This window comes from Macaca fascicularis, chromosome X (assembly GCF_037993035.2).
Source record: "Macaca fascicularis isolate 582-1 chromosome X, T2T-MFA8v1.1".
NCBI classification, from domain to species: Eukaryota; Metazoa; Chordata; class Mammalia; order Primates; family Cercopithecidae; genus Macaca; species Macaca fascicularis.
Window position 1 is genome coordinate 141,167,347 of NC_088395.1, and position 27,866 is coordinate 141,195,212.

Here is a 27,866-nt window from a genome sequence, read left to right on the forward strand (position 1 = left end):
TGCTATTATTTCACTGTTTCTACTTTTCCTATGTCAGTCACAGAAATATGAGACAACTTTAGGAAATAAGAGAGCTAAAACCTTAAGTTCCTCGAAGGTAAGTTAAATAAAATGTTTAAATCAATGTGAAGCTTAGGTCTCCATTTCTGTTTATTTTTTAAAGTAATTTCTGTTCTTTACAATGTTACTATACACACATACATACACGTATGTGCACTTGCGCACATGTGCACACACAGGACTTGAGATGGGTAAGTAAGAATAGCCTCCACACATAATTTCTACAAAGTTCAAAGTAGATTACATTTATGTGCTTTTCATTCATTACACAATGTACAGACATGATCCGTTTAATGACTTAGGCTCCTCACATGGTTAAACAGTGAGGATTTCCTATGGAAGACTAGACATAGAAGTTTTTAGAAGCGGAGACTATTTTCTGCAAAAACCAACCTCAGGCATACATTTGTGTTTGTTGCAGTGCATAAATTCATTCTGTAAAAAGATCTGAAAGATGATTTTCAAGAGACTCTTAATGCATTGTGCTTTCAGGTAAAAATCCTTAGACAAAAGATCAGTTACTATGACAGTAACAGTTAAAACTGCATATATGTGTTAGAGATCAGAAGAGGCTATAAAGAAATGTAAATAGTTGTGCTTAGGGGATTTTTTTTGGCAAAGTTGTCTTAATAATAAATAAAAACTTAAAAAAAAGTCTCAGTGACTGATATAAAATCGACACAGCTATGAAGAGTTTCCTACACTTGGCTTAGAGTTTAAAGGTGAAAAATCATCTCCACATAAATCACCTGGTATCTGGTAAGCCCAGTCTGGGCAAGTCAGGTGGGGAAGGGGCTTGGAAGAAAAGATAAAGTGATTTTTCCTTCCTGTTAACACAAAGCATTAACCAGAGGTAAAGCCAGGGTGAACCAACTAATTAAACAGATGCCTACCTTCCTTTAGAACTCTTAGACCAAAGAGAGAGGTCACCCTACTTCCATTAGGTTTTTTTAAAAAACCGCTATGATTCTTGGTGTCTGGACCACAACCCATTCTGTAATTCACAAGATTAATATGTCCTGTCTTCTGTGAGACCCTAGGATAAGCATGATCCCTTAGTACTTTATGCTTTGTTCCCCTCTACACATTAATGGTAAAACACTTTTAGAAACACCATGGCAACCGCTTATAATGATAGAGGGTAAGATATGATTAACATAATAACGCTGACGTTTGTAGCTAGGGAATAAATGTCATTTTAGTTTTAGGCCGGTCAGTTTGTTCTTTTAGTCCTGTAACTTCGAAGCAGACATGACCCCTAGCAATCAAAGTGAACTGGAAAAAAAGGGTGAGCAAATAACAAATGTTTTAAAGTCTCTTGCACAACAGGTATAGGTATAAAAAGAATTTCTTCAAATAATTTCCTAGGTGTCACTCAGAAGCATCCTTGCTGTCTGTAAAATAATGTTCTGCGGTCCTTCAAATTAAATTATAATTTAAAATATATATTATACATTTGCAATTACTTGAAATCATTCAATAGTTTGTAGCATGTTAATGGAGTGAAATAGAGATAAAAGGCAGTCCACATTCATATTTTCAAGATAGATTTACTTCAGAAGTCAACTGAAATCCTTGCTCATGTTCTAAGTATGGCCATTGTGATAAGACCTGAAAGAAAAAAAATGGAGAACAGTTAAAGATATGCATCTAATAGAATATTTCATTCAATAAGCAATTGTTTGGACCTCAGTGAACAAATAAAACATAGCACATAGGCAGGCACTCTACCAAGAACTCAAAGTCAATTTGAATTTTGTTGATATTATAAAGAAGAAATCCAATTTATAGCAATGGGCAGTCACTGGAGAGATTTAATTAAATCACTAATGTCTGGCCACAGCAAACTATCAAATATACCTCCTACTTTATTCAGTCACATCAGCCATAACAGCAGATGTGCCATTTTAAAGCATGGGTAAAGCCAGTCGACTTTGTTAACAGAAGCATCAAGAGTCTACCTGTATCCCAGGGCCCTAGGGCCACAAAGAGACAGAAGCATGGCATTCCTGCTTTGCTTCTTTCTTTTGAAGAGAGAATATATAAAATATAAAATAAGAATAAGAATATGCTCAGTCCTAAATGAAGGATGATGAAAGTGTGATTTAAAAAAAAAAAAAGTACAGAGACAGAGGATAATCACATGAGACTGGGGCAGTCAGAAAAGTTGCCCCCAATGATAAAAAGCTGCTTTACAAGATGGACAGGGGCCAGGCATGGTGGCTCACGCCTGTAATGCCAGCACTTTGGGAGGCCAAGGCAGGTGGATTACCTGATGTCAGGAGTTCAAGACAAGCCTGGCCAACGTGGCAAAACCCTGTCTCTACTGAAAATACAAAAATTAGCCGGGTGTGGTGGCGAGCACCTGTAATCCCAGCTACTTGGGAAGCTGAGGCAGGAGAATCCAGTGAACTGGGGAGGCGGAGGTTGCAGTGAGCTGAGATCCGGCCACCCACTGCCCTTCAGCCTGGGTGACAGAGCAAGACTTTATCGCAAAAAAAAAAAAAAAAAAAAAAAAAAAAAAAGACATGGACAGGAAAGAGAGAACGAGGAGATGGGCAGGCATTTCAGGTGAGGGAATGGCATGAGTAAGGGCCTGGAGAACCAGGCCTCTAGAGGAGCTTTTCCAGAATGAGTGAATAATCTAAAAGGCTTTAGGCAATGATTTACAGGAGGAAGCAGCTAGACAAATTTGGCTCAGAGAGGTCTCAGATTGTGGAGAGTCTTAAATGCCAAACTATGGCACTGAAGGTTATATACTTCATCGTATGGATTATGGGGAACCACGGAAGATTTTTGACTAGGGGGTGGTCGTGAGAGCAAAAGAGAAATAAATATGACAATATGATGGATGGTTGGGGGTGGGAATGAATGGGGGAAGAAAAAGAGAGAAGGAACACAGACAGAAGGTAGAGAGATCAAGAGAATCATCAAGAAGATGATTCTCAAAATAAAAGAGAGAGCAGCCAGGCCTGGTGGCTCACGCCTGTAACCCCAGCACTTTGGGAGGTCGAGTTGGGCAGATCACCTGAGGTTGGGAGTTCAAGATCACCCTGACCAACATGGAGAAACCCCGTCTCTACTAAAAATACAAAATTAGCTGGGTGTGGTGGTGCATGCCTGTAATCCCAGCTACTCGGGAGGCTGAGGCAGGAGAATCGCTTGAACCTGGAAGGCGAGGCTTGCAGTGAGCTGAGAATGCGCCATTGCACTGCAGCCTGGGCAACAAGAGGGAAATTTCGTCTCTAAATAAATAAATAAGAGAAAGCACATATGCCAGGGAATTCCAGCCTGGGCAACAAGAGCGAAATTTCGTCTCTAAATAAATAAATAAATAAATAAATAAATAAGAGAAAGCACATATGCCAGGGAATACCGAAAAGAGTTGGCATCTAAGCAAAGGTGAGAGGAGAACATGAGGAAAGTCATTCATCACCAGAACACTAATCCTCAACACACGGAAGGTACAGAATAAATATTTGTTCCATTGAAATAATTAACTCTTAAGATTTCAAGCCAGGATGACTGAAATAGTGAATCAACAGGAAATAAGGGAATTGGCTTAAAAAGTTCTGAACATGGTGCCTTCAAAAGTAAAGAAAAAATAACAATAAAAGAGAAAGGTTCACAATATTAAACAAGGCTGCATTATTCATCTTTATCACCACATGTACTTTGTTTCCCTAGGAGCAATTCCTAAAAGTAGAAATGCTGTATCATGGAATGCATGCGGTTTACATTTTATACATGTTTTATGACATTGTAAGTCGGCAAAAGGAAAATAATTGAATACAGTATCAGGTACTAGATAAATAAGCTAAAAAGAACTAAATGTGAGCTGAAAAAGTCTTCAAAGGCACCTGACCTCAACATGCTCTTGAAACATTTCTTTACCTGTTCTTCAGGAAAAAAAAAAAAAAATCAAACCACCACCACCCATAAACACATAAAATCCTACACATATGTCCCAAATGCATCTTTAAAACCCTTACCTAAGATATAAGCAGCCACTAATTTTTGATTCACACTTAAGTGGAGGTAGAGAGGCACCAGCGATTCCACATCCCCCATTGTAGGCAGCATCAGGGCTGCAATGCACACCACTCCCAGGAAGACAGTTAGTAAACTAGGTCCTGAGGAGACAGCTCTGTTTTCTGTAAAAAGACAAAAATCCCTAAGCTTCCTTCTAAAAACTTTAAGACAAAAGTTCCTTCACATACACTGGCCGCCACTCACCAGAATTCTGATTTTGTCTAACTTCTCCGATTGTTTCCCCATCGTTTTCATCCGTCAGAGAGTTAACTGCTGGGCTGATGTGGAAGCCCATGTCTTAACTGGTCTGAATCATTGCAGGATGGAATGCTGACGTGGCATTGTGAGGTAGTGAGCTCTTACTGAAAGGTGGTCACCAACTCCCCCGACCATCCCACCCTAGTCAGTAGAAAGTATTCAAGCATGTATCATCAATGTATGCACATTTTAAAATTATATGCACAAGTTCTGTACTGTTAGGCTTAATATAAAACATACAAATAGATTTTTGGAAGAATGTGCTAAAAATAAATATAAATTGAAGTTCTGATATTTTCTTCCAGTACCCCAGTGGCTTGCCTGTGTATATTCAATTTGAGCCTGCCACACTAGACCTCCACTACCTTTTGGGAATATTTTAAGGAGCTCCCCAGATAGGTTTGATCCTAATAACTGTACATCCTGCTATCAATTTTGAAAATGTTAAGGAACCAAAAGTGTTTCCCTCTGCTCTAACCCATTTATAGCAAAGAAGAAAACAGCAGAAACAGTATCTGGCAAATACGCTAAGTGAAATAAGCCAGTCACAGAAGGACAAATACTGCATGATTCCACTTATACAGGAAATCTAAAATAGTCAAACTCATAGAAGCAGAGAGCAAAATGGTAGTTGCCAGGGGCTGGGGGAGGAGGATAATGCAAATTGCTAATCAATGGGCATAGGTCTCAATTATGTAAACTGAGTGAGTCCTAGAAATCTACTCGACGTTATCCCTCCATTTAACCAATATTTTATTGTACACAAACATTCATTAAGAGACTAGATCTCATGTTAAATGTTCCTAAAATAAAATTCTAAAAGATTTTTTAAAAAGGCCGGGCATGGTGGCTCACGCCTGTAATCCCAGCACTTTGGAAGGCCAAGGTAGGTGGATCATGAGGTCAGGGGTTTGAGAACAGCCTGGCCAACATGGTGAAACCCCATTTCTACTAAAAATACAAAAATGAGCCGGGTGTGGTGGCACGCACCTGTAGTCCCAGCTACTCAGGAGGCTGAGGCAGGAGAATCGCTTGAACTCGGGAGGTGGAGGTTGCAGTGAGCCTAAACTGCACCATTGCACTTCAGCCTGGGTGACAGAGCAAGACTCCGTCTCAAAAAAAAAAAAAAAATTAAAAATGTTATCACACCTGCTATTCTACAGTTCTGACTCTATTTGTATAGTATACATACCCATATTTTTAAGAAACCCAGTAACAGCATTTTCTTTCATACAGCTTTTCCCACTACCTTTCCTTTCATTAAAAGGAATAGCCAACAGCAACACAATCTTTGTGTTTCATTAATGAAATAATGCTGTTCATTCTATTATTAAATGGAACTTTTCTAAATTATTAATACCTTAGCTGTTGTGTGGCGTTAACTGAACTTCATCAGAGCCAGAGAGGTGAAAACAAATTCAAATTTTATAGTAATTATTGCTTGGAATGAAACAATAGCAGAAATACCTAAAAGAAAAACCCCAAGTCTTGTTTCAGTTAATAGAATACCTTTATAGTTATCTTTGTTGCAAGGATGAATTCTCAAGGAAAACAGTTATTTATGACAAGTACACCATTCACTGCAAACCCACAATAAAGGTAATTTCAAACAATTTTTAGTATTTAGAGAACATGTAGTATTTAGAGAAATTGGAATTTTTAGTATTCCAAAAACATTTACATAAATGCTTGAAATTTTTCAAAATGGAAAAAGCTTTTTTCCCCCTAGTACTACAGGATCGTTGTAAAATATGTTATAAAGATGTAGAAAACGTGAATGTTCCTCCGTAATTCCACCCTCCTAGAGCTAACACTGTTAGCAGCTTGGTATGTATCCTTTTAGATTTTACAAATACCCGTATAAACATGTAGGAGAATCTTTTACATAAATAAGGCCATATTATACATACTGTTATATAACTGGTTTTTTTTTCCTTACTTAGAAATATATTTGAAGCTCTTTATATGACAATGTATAAGCATTCATCATTCTATCAGATCCTCGTAAATGTCTGCCTGGCACACTACCTTATGAATATTCATAATTTAATCAATTCCCAATTGATGGACTTTTCAGTTATTTTCAATTTTTTTATTATTATAAACAATAATTAAGACTATACTTTTCTTAAGCCAGAGGGTACTGACTCAAACATTATAGCATAGACATAGCAGTTCGTTAATAATGTAATTAAGACAAACCCACTAAGATTCAGATGTATCTTTTAAAATGGCTTTTTAATAACCTGAGCTCTAGTATTTTATGAAAGTATACTTAAATTTCTGTTGAATAAAAGAACTCACAAGATATACTTATGCACATAGGCAAGGTCTGGAAAGTAACATGGAACACTTATATAAGCAGATGTGTTAAGTGTGTGAGATTACAGGTACATTTTCTTATGTTATTGCTATATGTGTTTTATACAATAAACTTAAATTTTTCTCATTTTTACTGACTTTCAATATATTTCAAAATCCAAATTTTTCATAATGTAGCCATCAACCATTTTCCTGCTAAAAGTGAGTCTCACAACACTGTTGTACCTCTAATACTTTAATAATATGCATTTGTTGAAATATTCTCTAAGCTAAGGACTTGTAAAAGTAATGACATTTCAAAGCCTCCCAAAACAATCTCAATTAATTTTCAACATTTTAGTTCAGAAAAACTTAAAAACCTGAGTTTTCCACATGTTGGAAACTACATATAAATTCCTGTAAATTTAATAGACAGGAGACGAAATCAGTCATCATGATATTCTGTTAAAGAAGAAAACTTTACTCAACTTACTTCCAGGTTATTAGGCACATTGGGGTAACTACCCATAAATGGGACATGTTGGCCAGGACTGTGAATGGGGCTGTACTGTGGTATCACCCTTCCTCTAAACAGCTGTCATAGCCATGAAACCTTGTAAGCCAAAACAAAACAAAAAAACTCACCATTCCCACAGACCCTTAGCAGACCTGAAGTCCAGCCTTCCTAGCTCAGCTCATTTACAAATTCATTATGTAGCTTCTCTGTGCCAGGCCCTGTGCTAGGTACTGAGGATATAATAGTACTAGGAAAAGTGCCTGCCTTCATTGAGCTTCCTTACAGGAATGGATTAGAGAATTTTTTCCCCCAAAACAGAGATCACCATGTGTTATGCTAGCATCACCTATCCTCATTCATCTGCCTACTCCAATTTTATAATTAGAAAAACTCTCTAATACACTTTAGACACCAAGGTTTGTTAGAAAAATGAAATAAGGCCGGGTGCGGGAGCTCAGGCCTGTAATCCCAGTACTTTAGGAGGCTGAGGCAGGAGGATTGCTTGAGGCTAGGAGTTCAAGACAAGCCTGAGCAACATAGTGAGACCCTGGGTATGGTGACGAGCACCTGTAGTCCCAGCTACTCGGGAGGCTGATGCAGGAGGATTACTTGAATCCAGGAGTTGGAGGCTGCAGTGAACTATGATGGCACCACTGCACTCTAGCCTGGGTGACAGAGACAAACCCTTTCTCAAAAAATAAAAAATAAAACAAAATAAGACAATACATACTATAATTATTTAGCCTCTTAGCATGATCTTCACCTGAATTTTAATAAATTTCACAATAAGAGGAATAAAGTTCTCCTTACATATATTTACATACACATATACCCTAAACCTTACTCCTTATTATTCCTTACTCCAGATTGGTTTTTTCTGTTAAATACAAAACTGAACTTCAAAGACTATTTTAAATTACAAGTGTAACTTCAAAAAACAAATACAAATTAAATGGCCTTTCTTATACCAGAGGAAGCATTTTAAAAAGGGAATCTTGCATTTCACAACTACGTTAACTTTACAATATTGATCTGACAGAGTGACACTGGACAAAGGTTCTCTTTCAGCTTCAAAAGATGAAAAGCTGGTCCTGTCAGTTGATACTAATTGGTCAGAATAAAACAATCCACTATAGGTTGGTGCAAAAGTAATTGCGGTTTTTGCGATTAAAAGTAATGGCAAAAATCGCAATTGCTTTTGCACCAACCTAATAGCTACTACCTAGTCACTAGTCCTGGTATTACCAGAAAATCTAGATGGTCCCTAATGGACTAGGAAGAGACTCTTAGCTACATTAAATCAAAGAGGCACTACTACTTCCTGTTATTGAAATAAACATTCCTTTTTTTTTTTTTTTTTTTTTTTTTTTTTTGAGACAGAGTCTCGCTCTGTCACCCAGGCTGGAGCACAGTGGCACTGGCTCACTGCAAGCTCCACCTCCCGGGTTCACACCATTCTCATGCCTCAGCCTCCCGAGTAGCTGGGACTACAGGTGCCCACCACCATGCCCGGCTAATTTTTTGTATTTTTAGTAGAGACAGGGTTTCACTGTGTTAGCCGGGATGGTCTCGATCTCCTGACCTCATGATCCACCCACCTTGGCCTCCCAAAGTGCTGGGATTACAGGCGTGAGCCACTATGCCCGGCGGAAATAAACATTCTAAGATGAACAAACTGATATGACTGAGTGTAACAGCAATTAGATTTTTTTAATCCTTCATAAAATGTTGCAATTTCAAGGACAGCTGCTATCATATTCATGTATCGGTATCACCATCAAAAAGTTTCCAGTTTCCCTGTTTTTCTATGGAAAATTTTATCTTCCTTCTACTACAACAGGTTTAGGAGGAGATAATGAGAAGTTAAGAAGATGGGGTAATGACATCCAAAGAGTTGAATATGAGGGTAGTGTCAATGTTGAAAGAATATATCATAACACTTCTGAATATCTAAGCTGGAAGGAAATGAGGGCTGGAGAAGGATTCAATTAATAGCCCACAGGGGATATTATAATCTACTTAGTTTAATTAACTTCAACTTTAATGAGATTTTTTTTTTCAAAATAATATGAACAGTGCACTAAGCTTGGCCTATTGCCAAACACAATCTCTCTCTTCCTTGGAACTAATTAAATGAGAAAGGATATAGGAAAGTCATGGAAACAGAAGTATAGAACTGCCAAATTTACTAGCTTCATAAAGTATGGTGCCTGCAGTCTTAGATATGTTTATGTTTATGTTTAAATACAGATATATTTAAAAGGCTACAGCAACATCTACCCTCTCCTTACAGCCTAGTCCAGTGAGGGGTATTCCCTCCTCTCAAAATCCACCTCCAGGCTTCTTGTTCTACTTCAGGTCCCTGATTCTCTAGGTTCAGTTTTAAAGTAGTTGACCATGTTTGAAATGGTAGATGATTTTTCTAGTAATTATTCTTAGCTGCCTGATTATTTTAAAGTTAATAATGTGTAAGACATCAAAAGGGCTTTAAAAACAACCCCAAAACTACCTGGTTGAAACGACTGCTCAAAAAATAAACTTTCAGTTAAATGTTCCTTTATTCTTTTTTCCTCTTCTTCCTTTTGTTGTTCTTTTGCTGATGGGAGAAGAGTAGCAACAACCTCTTTTCTTCCCAAAGCCTTCCTCTGGCTTTGCTCAGAAACTTGAAGACGGAATTTGTCTATTACACCATAGTGACAGGATCGAACATCTCTATGACGAATCACACTGAAAACAGCAAAAATAACAAATGCTGTTTAGATTTCTGGGGGCCAGCCAAACAGAATGCAGTGAGATATTTTAATATACTGACTACAACCAAATACTCAAAAACAGAAATTTGCTAAGATGTTAAAAAAATGAGTAATTCGGAAATGAGTAATTCAGAAATATTAGATGAAAGCACATAATCTGAAACACAGAATAAAAGTCTTAAGCAAAAAAATAACAGGTAAAGAAAATTCCTTTTTGGTCAGGTACAGTGGCTCACACCTGTAATACCAGCACTTTGGGAGGTTGAGGCCAGGATCACTTGAAGCCAGGAGTTTGAGACCAGCCTAAGCAACACAGAGACCCCGTCTCTACAAAAAAATTTAAAAATTAACTGGCTTGGTGGTGTGCGTGTAGTCCTAGCTACTTGGGAGGCTGAGGTAGGAAGATCCCTTAAGCCCAAGCCCAAGAGCTTGAGGCTGCACTAAGCTATGATCGCTGCCACAGCAAGAGAGCAAGACTGTCTCATTTGAAAAAAAAAAAAAGGAAAGAAAATTATCTTTAGCAATGACTTTTTTTTTCTGGATATCTCAGTGCAGCAACATTTACTAAATAGAAATATATGCAATTGTTTATTCCCCACAAACATCTCATAAATTTCCATTTCTACTTACTTATTGTTTAGGCAACAAACCTCACCCTACACTTAAAATTGAATCCCATGCATGCAGGTAGAAACAAGCAATTGAATAAGTAAGTAATCCACTATTACCAGTGCAACAGAAGGCCAATAATACACCTCTGCTTCTCTGAAGAGAAAAGAGTATACAGCACTGTAATTTTATTTTATTTTTTGAGACAGAGTTTCACTTTTGTTGCCCAGGCTGGAGTGCAATGGTGTGGTCTCTGCTCACTGCAACCTCTGCCTCCTGGATTCAAGAGATTCTCCTGCCTCAGCCTCCCCAGGAGCTGGGATTACAGGCACCTGCCACCATGCTCAGCTATTTTTATTTTTATTTTTATTTTGTATTTTTAGTAGAGATGGGGTTTCACCATGTTGGCCAGGCTGCTCTTGAACTCCTGACCTCAGGTGATCCTCCCACCTCAGCCTCCCAAAGTGCTGAGATTACAGGCGTGAGCCACTGCACCTAGCCAAGCACTGTAATTCTTACGAGTTTTCTGCAATTCCATTTATTTTGTTCTTATCAGGGAACACAAAACAATTAGGTCAAAGATAACACATTTATTTGGCAAGAGACTACATTTCTTTGTAATAGCTCTTGCTTATTGTGTACTGAATGAAAATTTTTTAAAATGTGCAGAAACATTCTCAAAGATACATCATTTTATGGCTTTGAGCTGGTGAAAAAGTATTCAAAAGAAAAGAATTCTGCTTCTCATTCTCACAGAAGATTTAAACAAATACAGTGTACTTGGTAGCTTAAAATTAAGGGCTGGTCAATGGATCCATCTGGTCACCACTAGTTCTAAAATAAAAATTAAATATGAACAGCTTGAACAATCATTTATCTGACACTCTAAGATGAAATTATCTGGAAGAGCTCAAATAATACTTTACAGATGAGTGGTTACACAACTGCTTCCTGTTTATATAGATTAACTTCCAGGCTTTTAGTTGAATCACTTCAGATGAACTTATATTACCATTGTTCTTAGACAGTAGTATTATAGTTTTCCAAATAGCAGCATGTTCCAAAGAAAGCTAAATCCCCTATCATAGCTGGAGAAATTTAAAGGAATAAGTCAGAACTTTACCTTTATACATCCCTGGTATGACTAAAACCACAACAATGAGAAAATGTTCACGGAGATACTAACACATACATGAGCTCCAACAATATGAAATATTATTAAGTATTTGGCCGAATCTCTTCGAAACAATTTTAATAGACAAATTTTCAGCAAAAATTCAAGATATAATAAATGCCTATGTGAGAACAGCTTCAAGAAAATATCTTTTTTTCTCAAGTTAAAAACATAAATATTAACACACTTAAAACGTGTTACCAAGAAGTGATCTTGACTTACATATCCACACAACACTGAGGCTTTACTGCACCTGCAGCATCAACGACAACATACTTATTTGGAGTAGTACACAAAACTGAAAGAAAAAGTCACAATGGCCATTAGTGGTTTTTTTTTTTTTTTAAATTAGTTTCTACAAGTAAAAAATTAGTAGGGAGCAGTTAAAAACCCAGAAAATAGAGCTAGGATACTCACCTTTGAACTTTAAGGCAAACTCATAGGGATTGTACAGTGTCAACACTTGCTTATGTGTTGACTGATCATCTGCATAAAATATGAGCTCCGTGGGGAACACGAAAACAGGAAGATTTCCTTCCACTAACTCTGGCTGTCTTTTTTGTTGATGCATTGGCACTGAATCCCCCTTGCTGCAGTTTCTGTTTTTACAGTCTCAAATCTATTTTGGACTTTTCTTAGATTCAGTTAAAAACTCCAAAGCATTTTGGCAATCTAGAAATAGAAGAAGAAAGCGAGAAGTGAATGATCCCAATTTTCATTAATCTATAGCCCCTACACAAAAAGCATATTTAGCATGCATTAAAATAGGCCCCCAAATCGGCCGGGTGCAGTAGCTCTTGCCTGTAATCCCAGCACTTTGGGAGGTCAAGGCAGGCAGATCACTTGAGGTCAGGAGTTCCAGACCAGCCTGGCTAACGTGGTGAAACACTGTCTCTACTAAAAATACAAAATACAAAAATACAAAATCGAAAATACAAAAATTATAGGCGGGCGGATCACAAGCTCAGGAGATCGAGACCATCCTGGCCAACACGGTGAAACCCCATCTCTACTAAAAATACAAAAATGAGCCGGGCGAGGTGGCGGCGCCTGTAGTCCCAGCTACTCGGGAGGCTGAGGCAGGAGAATGGCGTGAACCCGGGAGGCGGAGCTTGCAGTGAGCCGAGATCGCGCCACTGCACTCCAGCCTGGGCGACAGAGCGAGACTCCGTCTCAAAAAAAAAAAAAAAAAAAAGAAAATACAAAAATTAGCCGGGTGTGTGGTGACACACCTGCAGTCTCAGCTACTCAGGAAGCTGAGGCAGCAGAATCGCTTGAACCTGGGAGGTAAAGGGTGCAGTGAGCCGAGATAACACTGCAGCACTCCAGCCTGGGCTACAGAGGGAGACTCCGACTCAAAAAAAAAAAAAAAAAAGTCCCCAAATCACTTAAACATGCCTTTTGACTTTTTACCTTGACTTACTTATATAGCTTTTACCAAATTATGCAAAGAAGTTTATACATGCTCCTTTCATATTGAGGATTTCAACCTATGATTAATAATCTAAATACTCAAAGGAATAAAGAAATCTTTCTCAAATCAATGACCTCCTTTCAAAGAGGTGAGATCAAAGGGATATCGCTCTTCTTAAACCTCAGATTTTTTAAAAAGTAGAATAAATTAAGTATCGTCACAACTGATTTTGCATGAGTCCAGCAGAATTCTTAAAGACTAAAAAATAAACACAAAGTAAGTTTCCATGATTTCTGAAGAAAACCATGAGAATCACTTTTACGCTCGTGTCAACAATACTTTATTTAGTGCCTTCTTGGCAGCATGGGTGGGAGAGTTCTTTTAATCTTTTTTCTGCTGAAACCAGAAACAAGCTAAAATGTCTTGAAAGGAGGCCGAATGACCACACATGCTAAGCAGTCCTTGGAATTTTTTTATGAAAATGTGTAGTCAGTAAGTAGGGCTTTGGCATGTGAGTGGCACTGTGCCTCTCCCTCCTACATCAAGTACACATGCTTTGTGAGAGCTATTCTCCTCCAACTTCAGAGGCTTTTTTAGATTCCCTCTGGGTTCTTGAATATGTTCCAGATAGCTGTAACTGACAGAAGTCTGAATGCTTGTTAAGTGTGATGTTTCTGTATTTATTTCCTAATCTCACTTTAATCAATATTCTTATTTACCAAGCACACCAAGTGTGCCTTTTTTTTTTTAAGAGACAGGGTCTCCCTATGTTACCTGGTTGGATTTGAACTCCTGGCCTCAAGCAATCCTCCTGCCTCAGCCTCCAGAGTAGCTGGGACTACAGGCGTGCCCCCACAATTGAAACATAACTTTTAAAAATAAAATGCAAAAGCTAAAATGTACAATCAGAGAAAATATCTGATTTTTACCCTGTAGATCACACCTTTAAAATAGACTATAAGCCATTTAACAATTTCAAGTTCAGGTTCTCATGCATTCAAAGAGAAACAAAACAAATGAATGAATTATTTGGTTTTACCAGCCGTGGAGGCTCACATGCTCTGATTCTGATAGAGGCCTTTCCAACTTCTATCAAATAGGAGCTATATAGTCATGTATGCAAATGTTTATTCTTTTCTTTCAGCTGGGTATCTATTATATACCAGGAACTATGTCAGAAGCTGAGCAGAGATACAAAGATGAATAATACACAGGCTGTACTCTCAAAAGTTCAAGTCTAATTGACAAGCAAAAATATTGAAGCTACCTCTATTATAATAGATGCTTATAAGCCTATCATGGTATATATGGTGCTAGAGAATCAGAGGACTACATAAATAATTCTACCTGTAAGAAAGGCCAGGAGTTGGCTGAGCGCAGTGGCTCACGCCTGTAATCCCAGCACTTTGGGAGGCCGAGGCGGGTGGATTACTTGAGGTCAGGAGTTTGAGACCAGCCTGGCCAACATGGTGAAGCCCTGTCTCTACTAAAAATACAAAAATTAGCCAGGCATGGTGGCAGGTGCCTGTAATCCCAGCTACTTGGGAGGCTGAGGCAGGAGAATCACTTGAACCCGGGAGGCAGAGGTTGCAGTGAGTCAAGATCACGCCACTGCACTCCAGCCTAGGCAACGAGAGCGAAATTCCGTCTCAATAATAATAATAATAAAATAAATAAATAAATAAATAAAACAAAAAACCAAAGAGCTGACAGACCTCCTGCCTCCTAGTCCAGTATTCTTTCTACTATACTGTCTGTGCACTTCAATAAAATAAAACTAAGGCTAGATGCGGTGGCTCATGCCTGTAATCCAAGCACTTTGGGAATCCAAGGTGGGAGGATTTATTGAGCCCAGGAATTTAAAATCATCCTGGGCAATACGGCAAAATCCTGTCTCTACAAAGGATACAAAAATTAGCTGGGGGTGGTGGAACATGCCTGTAGTCCCAGCTACTCAGGAGCCTGAGGTGGGAGGATCATCTGAGTCCAGGGATGTTGAGGCTACAGTGAGCCATGACAACGCCACTGCACTCCAGCCAGGGTAACAGACTGAGATTCTGTCTTAAAAAAAAGAAAATCAAATAAAACAGAACTAAGATTATCAAGTTCCTGGGTTTATAGAAAAAAAATACAAAACTAAGATTATTCTAAAAGCCATCCGATTAAAGAATTATAATTTTCCATTTTTATTTCTTCTACTCAAAAGCATACACATTTCTATTGGGATAATATGCTCTCAGAAGTTTGATGTGTTCTCTCTTTTTTTTTCAATAAAAAATGATAAATAAGCTGTATAATTACTATCTTAGGAAGCATTAGGAAGAGAACATCCAAATTTGGCATCACAAAATTATATGCACCATCTCATTCTAAAATTCTGTCGAGATGAGAATTTAATTTAGGATAAAAAGTGGTATCTCTGATTTGTGAAGGATAGATTAATCAATAAATGTTAGCTGAATCAGGTATCTATCTAGAAAAAAAAAATTTATCCTTCACTCCTTAATCAGGGAAAATTCTAAACAGATACAAGTTTTTTTAAAAAAAAGGTAAAATTAAAAAAAAAATAAAGTCATAAATATTCTAGAAGAAACAATGAGAAAAAAAACAAAAAACCTCAGGCTTTCTAATAATGACGTAAAAACAGAAACCAAATTGTTTTTTTTCACTTAGAAATTGTCCCTGGCCTGGCGCAGTGACTCATGCCTGTAATCCTAGCACTTTGGGACGCTGAGGTGGGAGGATCATGAGGTCAGGAGTTCGAGGCCAATATGGTGAAACCCTGTCTCTACTAAAAAATACAAAAATTAGCCGGGCATGGTGGTGTGTGCCTGTAGTCCCAGCTACTTGGGAGGCTGAGGCAGGAGAATCACTGGAACCCAGCAGGCAAAGGCTGCAGTGAGCTGAGATCATACCACTGCACTCCAGCCTGGGTGACAGAGTGAGACTCCATCTCAAAAAAAAACAAAAAACAAACAACAAAAAAAAAGAAAGAAAAGAAACTGTTCCTGAAGGCCGGGCTTGCTCGGTGGCTCACGCCTGTAATCCCAACACTTTGGGAGGCCAAGGCAGGCGGATCACGAGGTCAGGAGTTTGAGACCAGCCTGGTCAACATGGTGAAACCCTGTCTCTACTAAAAATACAAACATTAGCTAGGCATAGTGGCGTGCGCCTGTAATCCCAGCTACTCGGAAGGCTGAGGCAGAGAACTGCTTGAACCCGGGAGGTGGAGGTTGCAGTGAGCGGAGATTGTGCCACTGCACGCCCGCCTGGGCAACAGAGCAAGACTCTGTCTTGGGAAAAAAACAAACAAACAAACGAAAAACTGTTCCTGAAGACAGAAATAAACAGAAAATGATAAATTCGTCTGTATAACTTTTTAAACTCTGCATGGCAAAAAAACTTTATAAGCAAAGCCAAAGGAACATTTGCAATTCATATCACAGGCAAGTTTCCCTACTATATGGAGGGCCTACATATTACTGAGAAAAAGACAACTCAATATAAAAGTATATTAAATTATTGTTTGTCAATTAAAACTAAAACAAAAAATTAGTAAACTATAATATTTCATAGAAAAGGGACATAAAAATTGTCCTTGAACTTACAAAAGGATGTTTAACCTCACTCACAGCAAAGGAAATCCAAAATAAAGCCATACTATAATACCACAATTTTTTACCTATCCCATTAGTAAAACTCAAATTTTGACAGCATATGATGGGAGCAATCAAGCATGTGCTTACATTCCTTGTGGGGAGGTGAATTGGCATAACCACTATATGTGCCAAAATCAAATGCACACAGCCTCAGTTCCAGAGATTGTACGTCTAGGGATTATATTACCCTTGTGTGAAGTCATGTAGGTGAAAGGTTTCTCTGCAGTGCTGAGGGTTAAATAAAATGATTTATGTGAAACAATATGGAACAGAACTTGGCACCCAGGAAGAGCTAGTTTTTTGTTGTTAATAGCAAAAGACTGGAAACAAGCCACACGAGGTGGTTCACACCTGTAATCCTAGCGCTTTGGGAGGCCAAGGTGGGCAGATCACCTGAGGTCAGGAGTTCGAGACCAGCCTGACCAACATGGTGAAACTCCATTTCTACTAAACATACTAAAATTAGCCGGGCGTGGTGGCGCACACCTGTAATCCCAGCTACTCAGGAGGCTGAGGTAGGAGAATCACTTGAATCCGGGAGGTGGAGGTTGCAGTGAGCCGAGATCATGCCACTGCACTCCAGCCTGGGAGACAGAGTGAGACTCCATCTGAAAAAAAAAAAGAAGATTTCAAACAGCTCAACTGTCCATTAAAAGAGGATTCATTAAATAAAGTATAGTCTATCCATTCATTGGGATACCAGGTATCAAGAGGAGACTCTGTGTAGTTAGAGATGGACTGATCTTCAAGAGGTAGTGTTAAGTGAGAAACGCAAGGAGCAGTGCAGTGTGTAACGCATGCTGCCATTTGTATAAAAAGGGAGATAAGGCTCGGCACAGTGGCTCACGCCTGTAATCCCAACACTTTGGGAGGCCGAGGTGGGTGGATCATGAGGTCAGGAGATCAAGATCATCCTGGCTAACACGGTGAAACTCCATCTCTACTAAAAATACAAAAAAATTAGCCGGGCATGGTGGCGGGTGCCTGTAGTCCCAGCTACTTGAGAGGCTGAGGCAGGAGAAAGGCGTGAACCCGGGAGGCAGAGCTTGCAGTGAGCCGAGATTGCATCACTCCACTCTAGCCTGGGCAACAGAGAGAGACTCTGTCTCAAAAAGAAAAAAAAGGAGGGGGGGGCAGATAAAAGAATATTAAAACCTATTGTCTTGGATACAGGTGAAATTCTTTGGAAGGATATCCACATTTGTCCCTGGAGAAAGAAACAGGGGTGGGAGGAATTTTTCTCTGGATACCCTTTTGTATCTTTTGAATTCTGAAGTCTTTAAATACTTATTAAAAAAAAAAAATTAAGTAACAACTCTACTAGGGCTTACTTTGAAAAAGGTGCCTGTTTTGAAACACAAGAGGGAATTTAGAAGCAATGTGAAAAATCTCTGTTAACTGTATTTTCTAGTTTATAATTCTCCCAAAAACATACTGAAAACCTTAAACTATGGGCTAAATAGAATAATTTCGATTATTTAAAATAATTTACATGTAACAAACTCATAGTGAGAAAAAGATTTAAGATAACTTGCAAACTTAAGAACATGTATAACTCTAATGTGAAACTATTTGTTTTAAAAGAGTATGAAATGGTTCATAAATCTGACTGGGAAGTCAAAATTAACCACACAGACAAATGCTAAACTCTTGGTTCTAACTTTAAGAAGTTAGTCAACAGAGGTCAAAGTAGAAATTTTACTATCTTTGAATAATGGCATAGTAGGAATTCTTTTTCTTTTAATTTCAAAGCTTTCTCTTTGTGAGTTGAACATGTACACATTTCCCCATGAATCACAAATAGGCTATCTCCTTGTTACTATGAGAGAAGTGTTTAAGTGTTTAATAATATTTGAGCAATTTACTATTATTTCTTTTCCTATCTCTGTTCCCATTTATCACTTTTTTTTTTGGGGGGGGGGGAGACGGAATTTCGCTTGTTACCCAGGCTGGAGTGCAATGTCATGATCTCGGCTCACAGCAACCTCTGCCTCCCGGGTTCAAGTGATTCTCCTGCCTCAGCCTCCTGAGTAGCTTGGATTTGAGGTGCATGCCACCACGCCTGGCTAATTTTTTTTTTTTTTTTTTGTATTTTTGTAGAGACAGGGTTTCACCATGTTGGCCAGGCTGGTCTTGAACTCCTGACCTCGTGATCCGCCCACCTTGGCCTCCCAAAGTGGTGGGATTACAGGCGTGAGCCACCACACCCAGCTTATCACTTACCTTGGCTAAGATATAAGTTGCCTCCTAAACTCCAACCAGTGGAAATTAGGGAAGAATTAGCACCAAGTCAATAGAGCAATATTAGCAACTGTGCCAATGAACATAATAAGGTGTAACACTTGCCTTGAATTGATAGTTTTCTGGAGACTAACACTTTCTCTTTGCTGCAGTCCATATTACAAAACGATAAAATGCAAAAATCCTGGGGAGAGATTATATACTAAACTGGTAAAAACTTATTGCAAATCGGTTTAGGAGGTTGCTTTCCAAAAGTCAAGTGCACACCAAGTCAGAGTTAGTTGGTTCCCACCTTTCTCATTTGACAGATGTGGGAAACAGGCCCAGGATGGTTAAGAGACTTATCCAAGGTTGCACAGGGTATTAGTGGCAGAACTCTGGTCTCCAGGTTTACACTTCCTTATACAGTCATCCCTTCTGTGTCTCAATTTCAAAAGTCCTGCCTCGGCCAGGCGCGGTGGCTCACACCTGTAATCCCAGCACTTTGGGAGGCTGAGGCAGGTGGATCACTTGAGGTCAAGAGTTTGAGACCAGCCTGGCCATCATTAGCTGGGCATGGTGGTGCACGCCTGTAATCCCAGCTACTCAGGAGGCTGAGGCAGGATAATTGCTTGAATCCAGGAGATGGAGGTTGCATTGAGCCGAGATCGCACTACTACACTCCAGCCTGGGCAACAGAGCGAAACTCCATCTCGGAAAAAAAAAAAAAAATTCCTGCCTCCCTGATGCTGACTACCACACATGCCCTAATCTGTAGCAACTGTCCCTGCTTATCAAGAAGATCAGAGTTCTCAAAGGATGATCCAAAATTCAAGTCACAACTAAGTCTGCATTATCTTCATTTGTGTTGCCTTTTCAGTTTTATAAAGAAAAATCAAGAGACAATTTCACTTATTGAGTTGCACACACTATTTTCCTGATGATGAAACAGCTATAGTTGTCAGGAACTATTCATCAGGACATTAATAATGAAGGCTTGCCGCATTCTTCCTCTCTGGACAGCAAAATTTTACTCATTTTTCAAAACCTAATACAAATTCCCCTTCCCTGGCTGGGCACAGTGGCTCACGCCTGTTATCTCAGCACTTTGGGAGGCTGAGGCGGGCGGATCACTTGAGGCCAGGAATTTGAGACCAGCCTGGCCAACGTGGCGAAACTAAAAATACAAAAAAAATTAGCTGGGCGTGGTGGTGCACACGTGTAATCCCAGCTACTCGGGAGGCTGAGGCGGGAGAACTGCTTGAACCAGGGAGGCGGAGGTTGCAGTGAGCCAAGATGGCGTCACTGCACTCCAGCCTGGGTGACAGAGCGAGACTCTGACTCAAAAAAAAGAAAAAAAAATTCCCTCTCCCTGTGGCATTCCTCTACTACCATGATCTCCATCTCCACGGATCTCACCAATTTTATGATGTTATTTTGAATGTACTTACTGTATGAGTTGAATTCTTTTTTGAGACGTGGTTTTACTCTGTCACCCAGGCTGGAGTGCACTGGCATGATCTCAGCTCACTGCAGCCTCAAACTCCTGGGCTCAAGTGATTCTTCCACCTCAGCCTCCCAAGTAGGTGGGACCACAGGTATGTGCCACCACTCCCGGCTAATTTTTTTTTTTTAATTTATGTAGAGACAGGGTCTCCCTGTGTTGTCCAGGCTGGTCTTGAACTCCTGAACTGAAGCAATCCTCCCACAGTGCTGAGATTACAGGCATGAACCACTGAACCCAGTCAGAATGGAATATTTTGACATTTGTTTTGTGTGCATTAATTTTGACTCCTCAGTCAGATTTTAGGTATAATGCCATATTGTTTTTTTGTGGGATGCTTTTGTTTTTTGTACCCTTCATAGGCCCAAGGTCAGTGCTGGGCACTTAGCAGATAGCTAAGAGCTTATCAGCTATCCTACAGATGTCTACTAATAACTGTCTCCTCCACTGGGAAACATTCCCCCCACCACTCGCCCATCATAGCTGAACACACTTTGTCTATACAAGACAAGCAAGGGATCCTAATTAGAGGAGCAGTAAATCTTAGGTAGCTGCTCACCATGGGTTGGGGTAAGAGGAGAGCAGAGAGAATCAGCACTCCCAGTTGCCTCTCTTCCCCTTTTCTCCCCTCCCCTCTTTCTGTTTCCCTCTGATTTTCCCTGGCTCTTCAGTGCCTAACTGTGCCAGCAAGCATTTAGAAATCTGAGGCTCCACCACACTTCTGACCTCACAGGCAGAGAGTGCAGCTGAGATCTGGTGATACAGGAAACTGTCTTGTCTTCCTCCCCTGTACCAAAGGCACAGAACATCCATCCTGAATGAAATTATAAAGAAAACCTGATGTGTGCACACCACCTTGTGACCAGTTTGCAAACTACTTTGCCACAAAAAGAAGCATAAACACTCTGAGATATTCACGCATGCCTGCTACTACCATCAATCCGGGGAGACCAGTACCCCAAAGTATGATGGTTTCTTTCCAGTTTCCTCACTTTGCATTGACCAGAGGAAGGAAAAGGTAAGACTTTGAGATCAACAGGAATCCATTTTACCACCACAGATACAAAACTTAGAGACCATTAAAGAGCACTGAAACCACTTTCATAGCATTTTCTCATTTGAAATAAGTGGTTCGAAGTTTGAAAACAGTTAAGGATGATTCAAAGTACAGCCTTCACCCAGAAACTGGTGACCCATCTGCTTGGTCACAGTGTACCAGCTACTTAACTCTCTCTTCCTGGTTCTTGCTGTTTACTCTGATTAAGGTTCCCAGCTCCACCTTCAGGTCAGCTCCCTTTTATCTGGGCATAGGGGCTATCTCCTTCTTCCATACTCTGTGCATTCCTTGCCAATGACCAACTAAATACTAAATCGTTAAGAGCGATATGTTATTTTCCTTTAGTCTCATTAGTATTAAAACCTCCTTCCCTCCCACTTCATAAACTCAGTTGTCCTCCTCTGAATTCCCAGTATTATTTATTAGGGTTTTTAATTGCTGGCATTTTCCTAAAGTCATAACAAGTGACGTTCTAATGTTTACTTTCTACTTCAATGTTCATTGCTGAATATTTGGCACTTTTGTTTTTATGTATTGTGTAGATTTTTGGTATGCTTTGCTATTTTAACTAATGGGATTGACTGCTATAATTAATATGTAGTGATTGGCTATTCTATATTCAAGATTTAAAAGTTGAGTCGTATACATTTTAAGATTTAAAAAAAAAGAATACCCTAATGTCTTTTTAAAAACACTTCATATTCTCAAATGTGTTATTTACAACCCGGTTATAATTAATGTGTTGTTTCCATGTTTTACAATATCTCCGTATGTCCTCATTTTAAGATGTGCAATTCTCAAAGCAAAATCCATATTATATGATTCTCTATATGTTGCTACATGTAACACTCAGAAGTTTTAGAATCACAAATTCGTGGCCGGGCACAGTGACTCACGCCTATAATCCCAGCACTTTGGAAGGCCGAGGTGGGCAGGATCACCTGAGGTTAGGAGTTAAAGACCAACCTGGCCAACATGGTAAATCCCCATCTCTACCAAAAATACAAAAATGAGCCGGGCATGGTATGGTGGCGGGCGCCTGTAATCCCAGCTACTTGGGAGGCTGAGGCAAGAGAATCACTTGAGCCCAGGAGGCGGAGGTTGCAGTAAGCCAAGATTGCACCACTGCACTCCAGCCTGGGTGACAGAGCAAGACTCTGTCTCAAAAAAAAAAAAAAAAAAAAAACAGATTCATTCAACAAACATTCCCTGAGCACTTATTATATACAAGGCACTGTGCTAGGGAATATGGAGACAAGATGAAAATATTTTGTCAGCCTTCCAAAAACTCAGACTAGCGGAAAAACAGATATACAGCAGTAATTAGGATATGATGTGAGCAATGTTAAAACTGCTGATAGATATAAAGTGCTCTGGGAGCATAAAGAAAGTGATCATCTGCCTTAAGGCTAGTCTGCAGAAGTGGAGGGCCAGATGAATTCCAGGAAGAATGTGTGTAGAAGCATGAAAGGGATGCTTAAAATGAGCTTTGGCACTGCATATGGTTAAAAATAGCAGATACGGGGAGAGTGGCAAGAGATTCGGCTAGAAAGGTAAGTTAGAGGCAGATTGTGAAAGATTTTGTGAACGTTTGGGGGTTTAAACTTGATTCCCTATGCCAGTGGTTTTGGCTTGTCAGAAACACAAATTCTTGGTTCTCACCCTAGACCTACTGAATCAGAAATTCTGGGATTGGGGCCCAGCCATCTGTTTTAACAAGTCTTCCAGGTGATTCTGATCCACACTAAACTTTGAGAACCACTGCTGCAGGCAATAGGAAACCACTTAAGGGTTTTTCTTTTTTAAATATAGGGACGAGGTCTCCCTATGTTGCCCAGGCTGGTCTTGAACTCCTGGCCTCAAGCAACCTTCCTGCCTTGGCCTCCCAAAGCACTAGGGTTACAAGTGTAACCTACAATTGTCCCTGGCCTTAAGGATTTTAAGCACGGAACTGACCAATTAAGATTTGAAGTTGGAGAGGGGTTGCCATTGACCATTCAAGCACAACACCTGACTCCTGAGTAGTTACCATAAAAAATAAAAAAAAAAAACTGTTGAATGAATGTGGCAGGAAGAAATGATGAGGGCCTAGGCTAAGGCTGCAGGAATGCAGAAGAAACAGATTTTAGAGATGTTTTACATGTGACCCAATTCAACCAGGTGACTAGGATATATCCATACAAAGGTATGACTGAAATGGTTTTTATATAAAAGAAACCTGTAATGATGTGGAATATATTGACTGCTAGGCTTGAAAATGTGGTCCTCATAGAACCTGGAAAAACGGGAGGTCAAGAGCAACTTCTTTGTGTTTCCATATAGTCAACAGCAAAGTGTGCCTTGGCTTGTACATGAGTCTTCTGGTCTGTTTGGCAGTTCTCACTGAGTTAGCAAATTGCCATTCATGCTCATAGAAATCTTTTGAGTTTGGTTGGTGTGAATCAATCAGCGAGACTGACAATTTCTGGATATGCCAATGAAATTTTGAACCTGGAAAAGCTGAAAACCAGACATTGGTTCTGGTGATCTAACCAAGATACTGCTAAATTAAGACACTGCTAGAGCCTTCCTTTTTTAAAAAATTCTAACTTCACCATTAATAACATAGTCTGCCTAATTCAGGAAGAAGCTGGAATGAGTAAAAGAATCAGACTTTGTTCTCTGCCCTGAAGGTCAAGAAAGTCAACTGAAGCTGTTATTTCTAATTTTGGAGGCAGGATTTAGCTGAGGCCATCTTCAATTTCCCAATGAAGAGGTATAGGTCAACCTATATGGTTGATATACCTAATGAGAATTTTGCAGGGTGCAATTCCTATTTTTCTTTTCTTTTCGAGACAGAGTTTCACTCTTGTTGCCCAGACTGGAGTGCAGTGGTACCATCTCGGCTCACCACAACCTCTGCCTCCCGGATTCGAGTGATTTGCCTGCCTCCATCTCCTGAGTAGCTGGGACTACAGGTACGCGCCACCATGCCTGGCTAATTTTGTATTTTTAGTAGAGACAGGGTTTCTCCATGTTGGTCAGGCTGGTCTCGAACTCCCAACCTCAGGTGATCCGCCCACCTCGGCCTCCCAAAGTTCTGGGATTACAGGCGCCTGCCACCATGCCCAGCTAATTTTTCTATTTTTAGTAGAGACGAGGTCTTGAACTCCCTCAGATGATCCACCTGCCTCAGCCTCCCAGAGTGCTGGGATTACAGGTGTGAGCCACCACTCCCAGCCTTTTTTTCCTTTTTGAGACAGGGTCTCCCTCTGTCACCCAGGCTGGAGTGCAGTGGCATGGCCTCAGCTTAACCCCTCCTGGGTTCAAGCGATCTTCGCACCTCAACCTCTCGAGTAGCTGGGACCACAGGTGCCAAGCCACTATGCCCAGCTAATTAAAAAAAAAATTGGCCAGGTGCGATGGCTCACGCCTGTAATCCCAGCACTTTGGGAGGCCGAGGCGGGTGGATCATGAGGTCAGGAGACTGAGACCATCCTGGCTAACACGGTGAAACCCCGTCTCTACTAAAAATACAAAAAATTAGCCAGGCGTGGTGGCAGGCGCCTGTAGTCCCAGCTACTCGGGAGGCTGAGGCAGGAGAATGGCGTGAACCCAGGAGGCAGAGTTTGCAGTGAGCTGAGATCGTGCCACTGCACACTCCAGCCTGGGTTTTGGCCAGGCACGGTGGCTCATGCCTGTAATCCCAGCACTTTGGGAGGCCGAGGTGGGCAGATCACCTGAGGTCAGGAGTTCAAGACCAGCCTGGCCAACATTGGGAAACCATGTCTCCACTAAAAATACAAAATAAAGTTGGCTGGGCATGGTGGCTCACACCTGTAATCATAGCACTTTGGGAGGCCAAGGTGGGCGGATCACTTGAGGTCAGGAGTTCGAGACCAGCCTGGTCGACATGGTGAAACCCTGTCTCCACTAAACACACAAAAATCAGCTGGGTGGCCAGGCACAGTGGCTCACGCCTGTAATCCCAGCACCTTGGGAGGCCAAGGCAGGTGGATCACGAGGTCAAGAGATCGAGACCATCCTGGCCAACATGGTGAAACCCTGTCTCTACTAAAAATAGAAAAAATTAGCCGGATGTGGTGGCGGGCGCCTGTAGTCCCAGTTACTCGGGAGGCTGAGGCAGGAGAATCACTTGAACCCGGGAGGCGGAGGTTGCAGTGAGCTGAGATTGTGCCACTGCACTCCAGCCTGGCAACAGAGTGAGACTCCATCTCCAAAAAAAATAAAAATAAAAAAAATAAAAAACTTAGCTGGGCATGGTAGTGCACTCCTGTAATCCCAGCTACTCGGGAGGCTGAGGTGGGAGATCGCTTGAGCCCACGAGGCAAGGGTTGCAGTGAGCTGAGATTGCACCACTGCACTATAGCCTGGGCGACAGAGCAAGACCCTGTCTCAAAAAATATATATGTTTTTGTAGACATGTAAAATGTCTACATATTCCATTTTAAACTTCTTTAAAAATAGAAAAAGAATAGTAGCCAATTACTTTATTGGCCTATTAGGGAATGGAATCGCTTCTCTGATCATTTCTTAACTGTTAGTTTTCAGAAAATGGAGTTAAATGTAAAAGCTCTCTAAGAAAAAAAAAATAAAACACTTGGGAAGCAAATGTACATAAACAATTGAAGGAAGAAGCATGCATTGTTTTACAGGGTATTTGTTTTATTGTCTATTTTTGCCTATAAAGGAGTAACTTTATACTGAATATTGTCCATTACATTTAATTATATATTATTAATACATGTGTGGAGAATCTATCACAGCTATCCCTTACTAAGTTGAAAACTTCCAAAATTTCAACTCTCCTGGTATTTAGGTATACCTGTTGTTTTAAGAGTTCAAGAAACGCTTCAGAAACTAGTTTAATCTCGCATCCTGATTGGGTATGTAGACGTGAACAACTTGAAAGACACATTTGGCCCTGTTTCCTGTTTTCCAAACTTCCCACTACCAACTATAAGTATAATCTAAAAGTTGGTATCCACTCCGTATTCAATATCCTGTATATAGTCTTTTCTAAGCAAAGAGATTTTCCAGTATTCAGAGGAAGTGTGGACAAGATATTCACCAAGAATATTAAATCCCACGTGTGCCTTGCCTGAAAAAGTAGACTTTCCCCTTTCTGTCTGGAATTCACATTAAGAACAGGACTGCTTTTTAGGCAAGATCCAAAGGACCCAATTTTTCACGTTTGAGTCCTCTTCTTATCTCCCTCAAAGGTCAATTTTCACTTAGTATTTGTCCTCTCGTTCCCCGACGTGAGATCTCTCAGATTCTACTGGGGCAGATCTGCTACTTCAGCCAGAGAGGGCAGATGTCAATTACTTTCCTTCAAAGCGGGAAACTGCAGAACATTGATTAAGGGCAGGAGGGCTGGAGAGGGAGTACAAAATGGACTGTCCTAGGACTTCAGCTCCACCTGATTGGGGCCCAGCCTTCCCAGCCCTCGTCCCCACACCGGCCGCTCCATGTGAAACCGGTCATGTGAGCCTGTTTACAGCAGAGCAGCTGGTGCAACCATCAGGATCCGTGCAGAGGTCCAGGGAAGTCGAAGGAAACAGGCCACGCACCCCCTACACCCTACTCCATTATTCCAAGAAGGCGTTCGCTCTCCCTCCCCGCCTCTCCACCCTACTTTCATCTCCCTCCAGGCAAAGACAGCACAGCTGAGGCTATCCCGGGACGCCTCGCTCCAGCCCTGCCGATTTCCTTCCAGTTGCTCGCTGGGGCGACCGGCTGAGCTGGAGGAAGGGCGAGGACGGTGTCACCCCAAACGGGGAGTCAACTTCCCTCCCCCAGCCCTCCTCGCTGCGTCCACCGAAGAGTTGTCCCTACAGCCGCATCCCCTGGGCAACTGAACTCCGCCGGGCAGGCACCGAGAGGCTCCCGAGCCTGCCTTTGCCCGGGCAGGAGCGAGCCACACATCAGCTGGCCAGACCCCGGGGTCGGGCGCCGAGGGCGGCGGAGCCACTGCCAGTCACACACCGGACAGGAAAGGATCCCCTCTGTCTCCTCCCCGCCGCCCACCCGCATCTCGGCGCAGCGGAGCCCCGCTGTCAATCACAGAGCCAACCTCCGGCTGTGGGGATGGGTCATTCTTTGGCTGGGGGCTCCTCAGCCACGTAACTTCCACATTTTCCCGAAGTGAGAGGAAGTGGGTGACGGGACGGTGGGGGACTCTCACCTCGGCAACACCGGCTTCCTCGGAAAGCAGCTGCGACTGCTCCTCCGCTCCTTTGTCAGCGTCTCTAGGCTGCACTGCCTGCTGGGATACCGGAGGACTCAAATGCCACCTCTCTCCGCCC

General features: G+C 40.9%; 1 protein-coding gene across 8 annotated transcripts; it reads right to left on the reverse strand.

Annotated features, from left to right (window-relative positions):
* Positions 1-132: 132 nt before the first annotated feature.
* On the reverse strand, positions 133-27,821 carry MOSPD1 (motile sperm domain containing 1). 8 transcript variants are annotated; one of them, XR_012430168.1, is made up of 8 exons: positions 27,746-27,821; positions 12,122-12,376; positions 11,927-12,002; positions 9,678-9,895; positions 5,711-5,817; positions 4,297-4,491; positions 4,053-4,214; positions 133-1,671 (listed from the first exon to the last, which is right to left on the reverse strand). XR_012430168.1 is itself a non-coding variant. In XM_065538547.1 (7 exons), the coding sequence occupies exons 3-7, from the start codon at positions 12,273-12,275 to the stop codon at positions 1,640-1,642; spliced, it is 642 nt and encodes a 213-aa protein (XP_065394619.1). In that variant the 5' UTR covers positions 12,276-12,376; positions 17,264-17,385; positions 27,746-27,821; the 3' UTR covers positions 133-1,639. The 8 variants fall into 8 exon arrangements, 4 of the variants coding, with proteins under 4 accessions (XP_065394619.1, XP_005594691.1, XP_065394620.1 ...); XR_012430171.1 differs by lacking the exon at positions 5,711-5,817; XR_012430170.1 differs by lacking the exons at positions 4,297-4,491; positions 5,711-5,817 and adding an exon at positions 5,341-5,462.
* Positions 27,822-27,866: the final 45 nt, after the last annotated feature.

Bases quoted from the DNA above. Each gene is read 5' to 3' on its own strand.
- MOSPD1 (XM_005594634.4), bottom strand. From the start codon at position 12,275: ATGCATCAACAAAAAAGACAGCCAGAGTTAGTGGAAGGAAATCTTCCT. The intron at 4,215-9,677 runs GTAGTTTTGGGG...GTCTTTTTACAG, and splicing joins TGAGCAGTCGTTTCAACCAG to AAAACAGAGCTGTCTCCTCA. The intron at 1,672-4,052 runs GTAAGGGTTTTA...TTTTTCTTTCAG, and splicing joins AGTGGCTGCTTATATCTTAG to GTCTTATCACAATGGCCATA.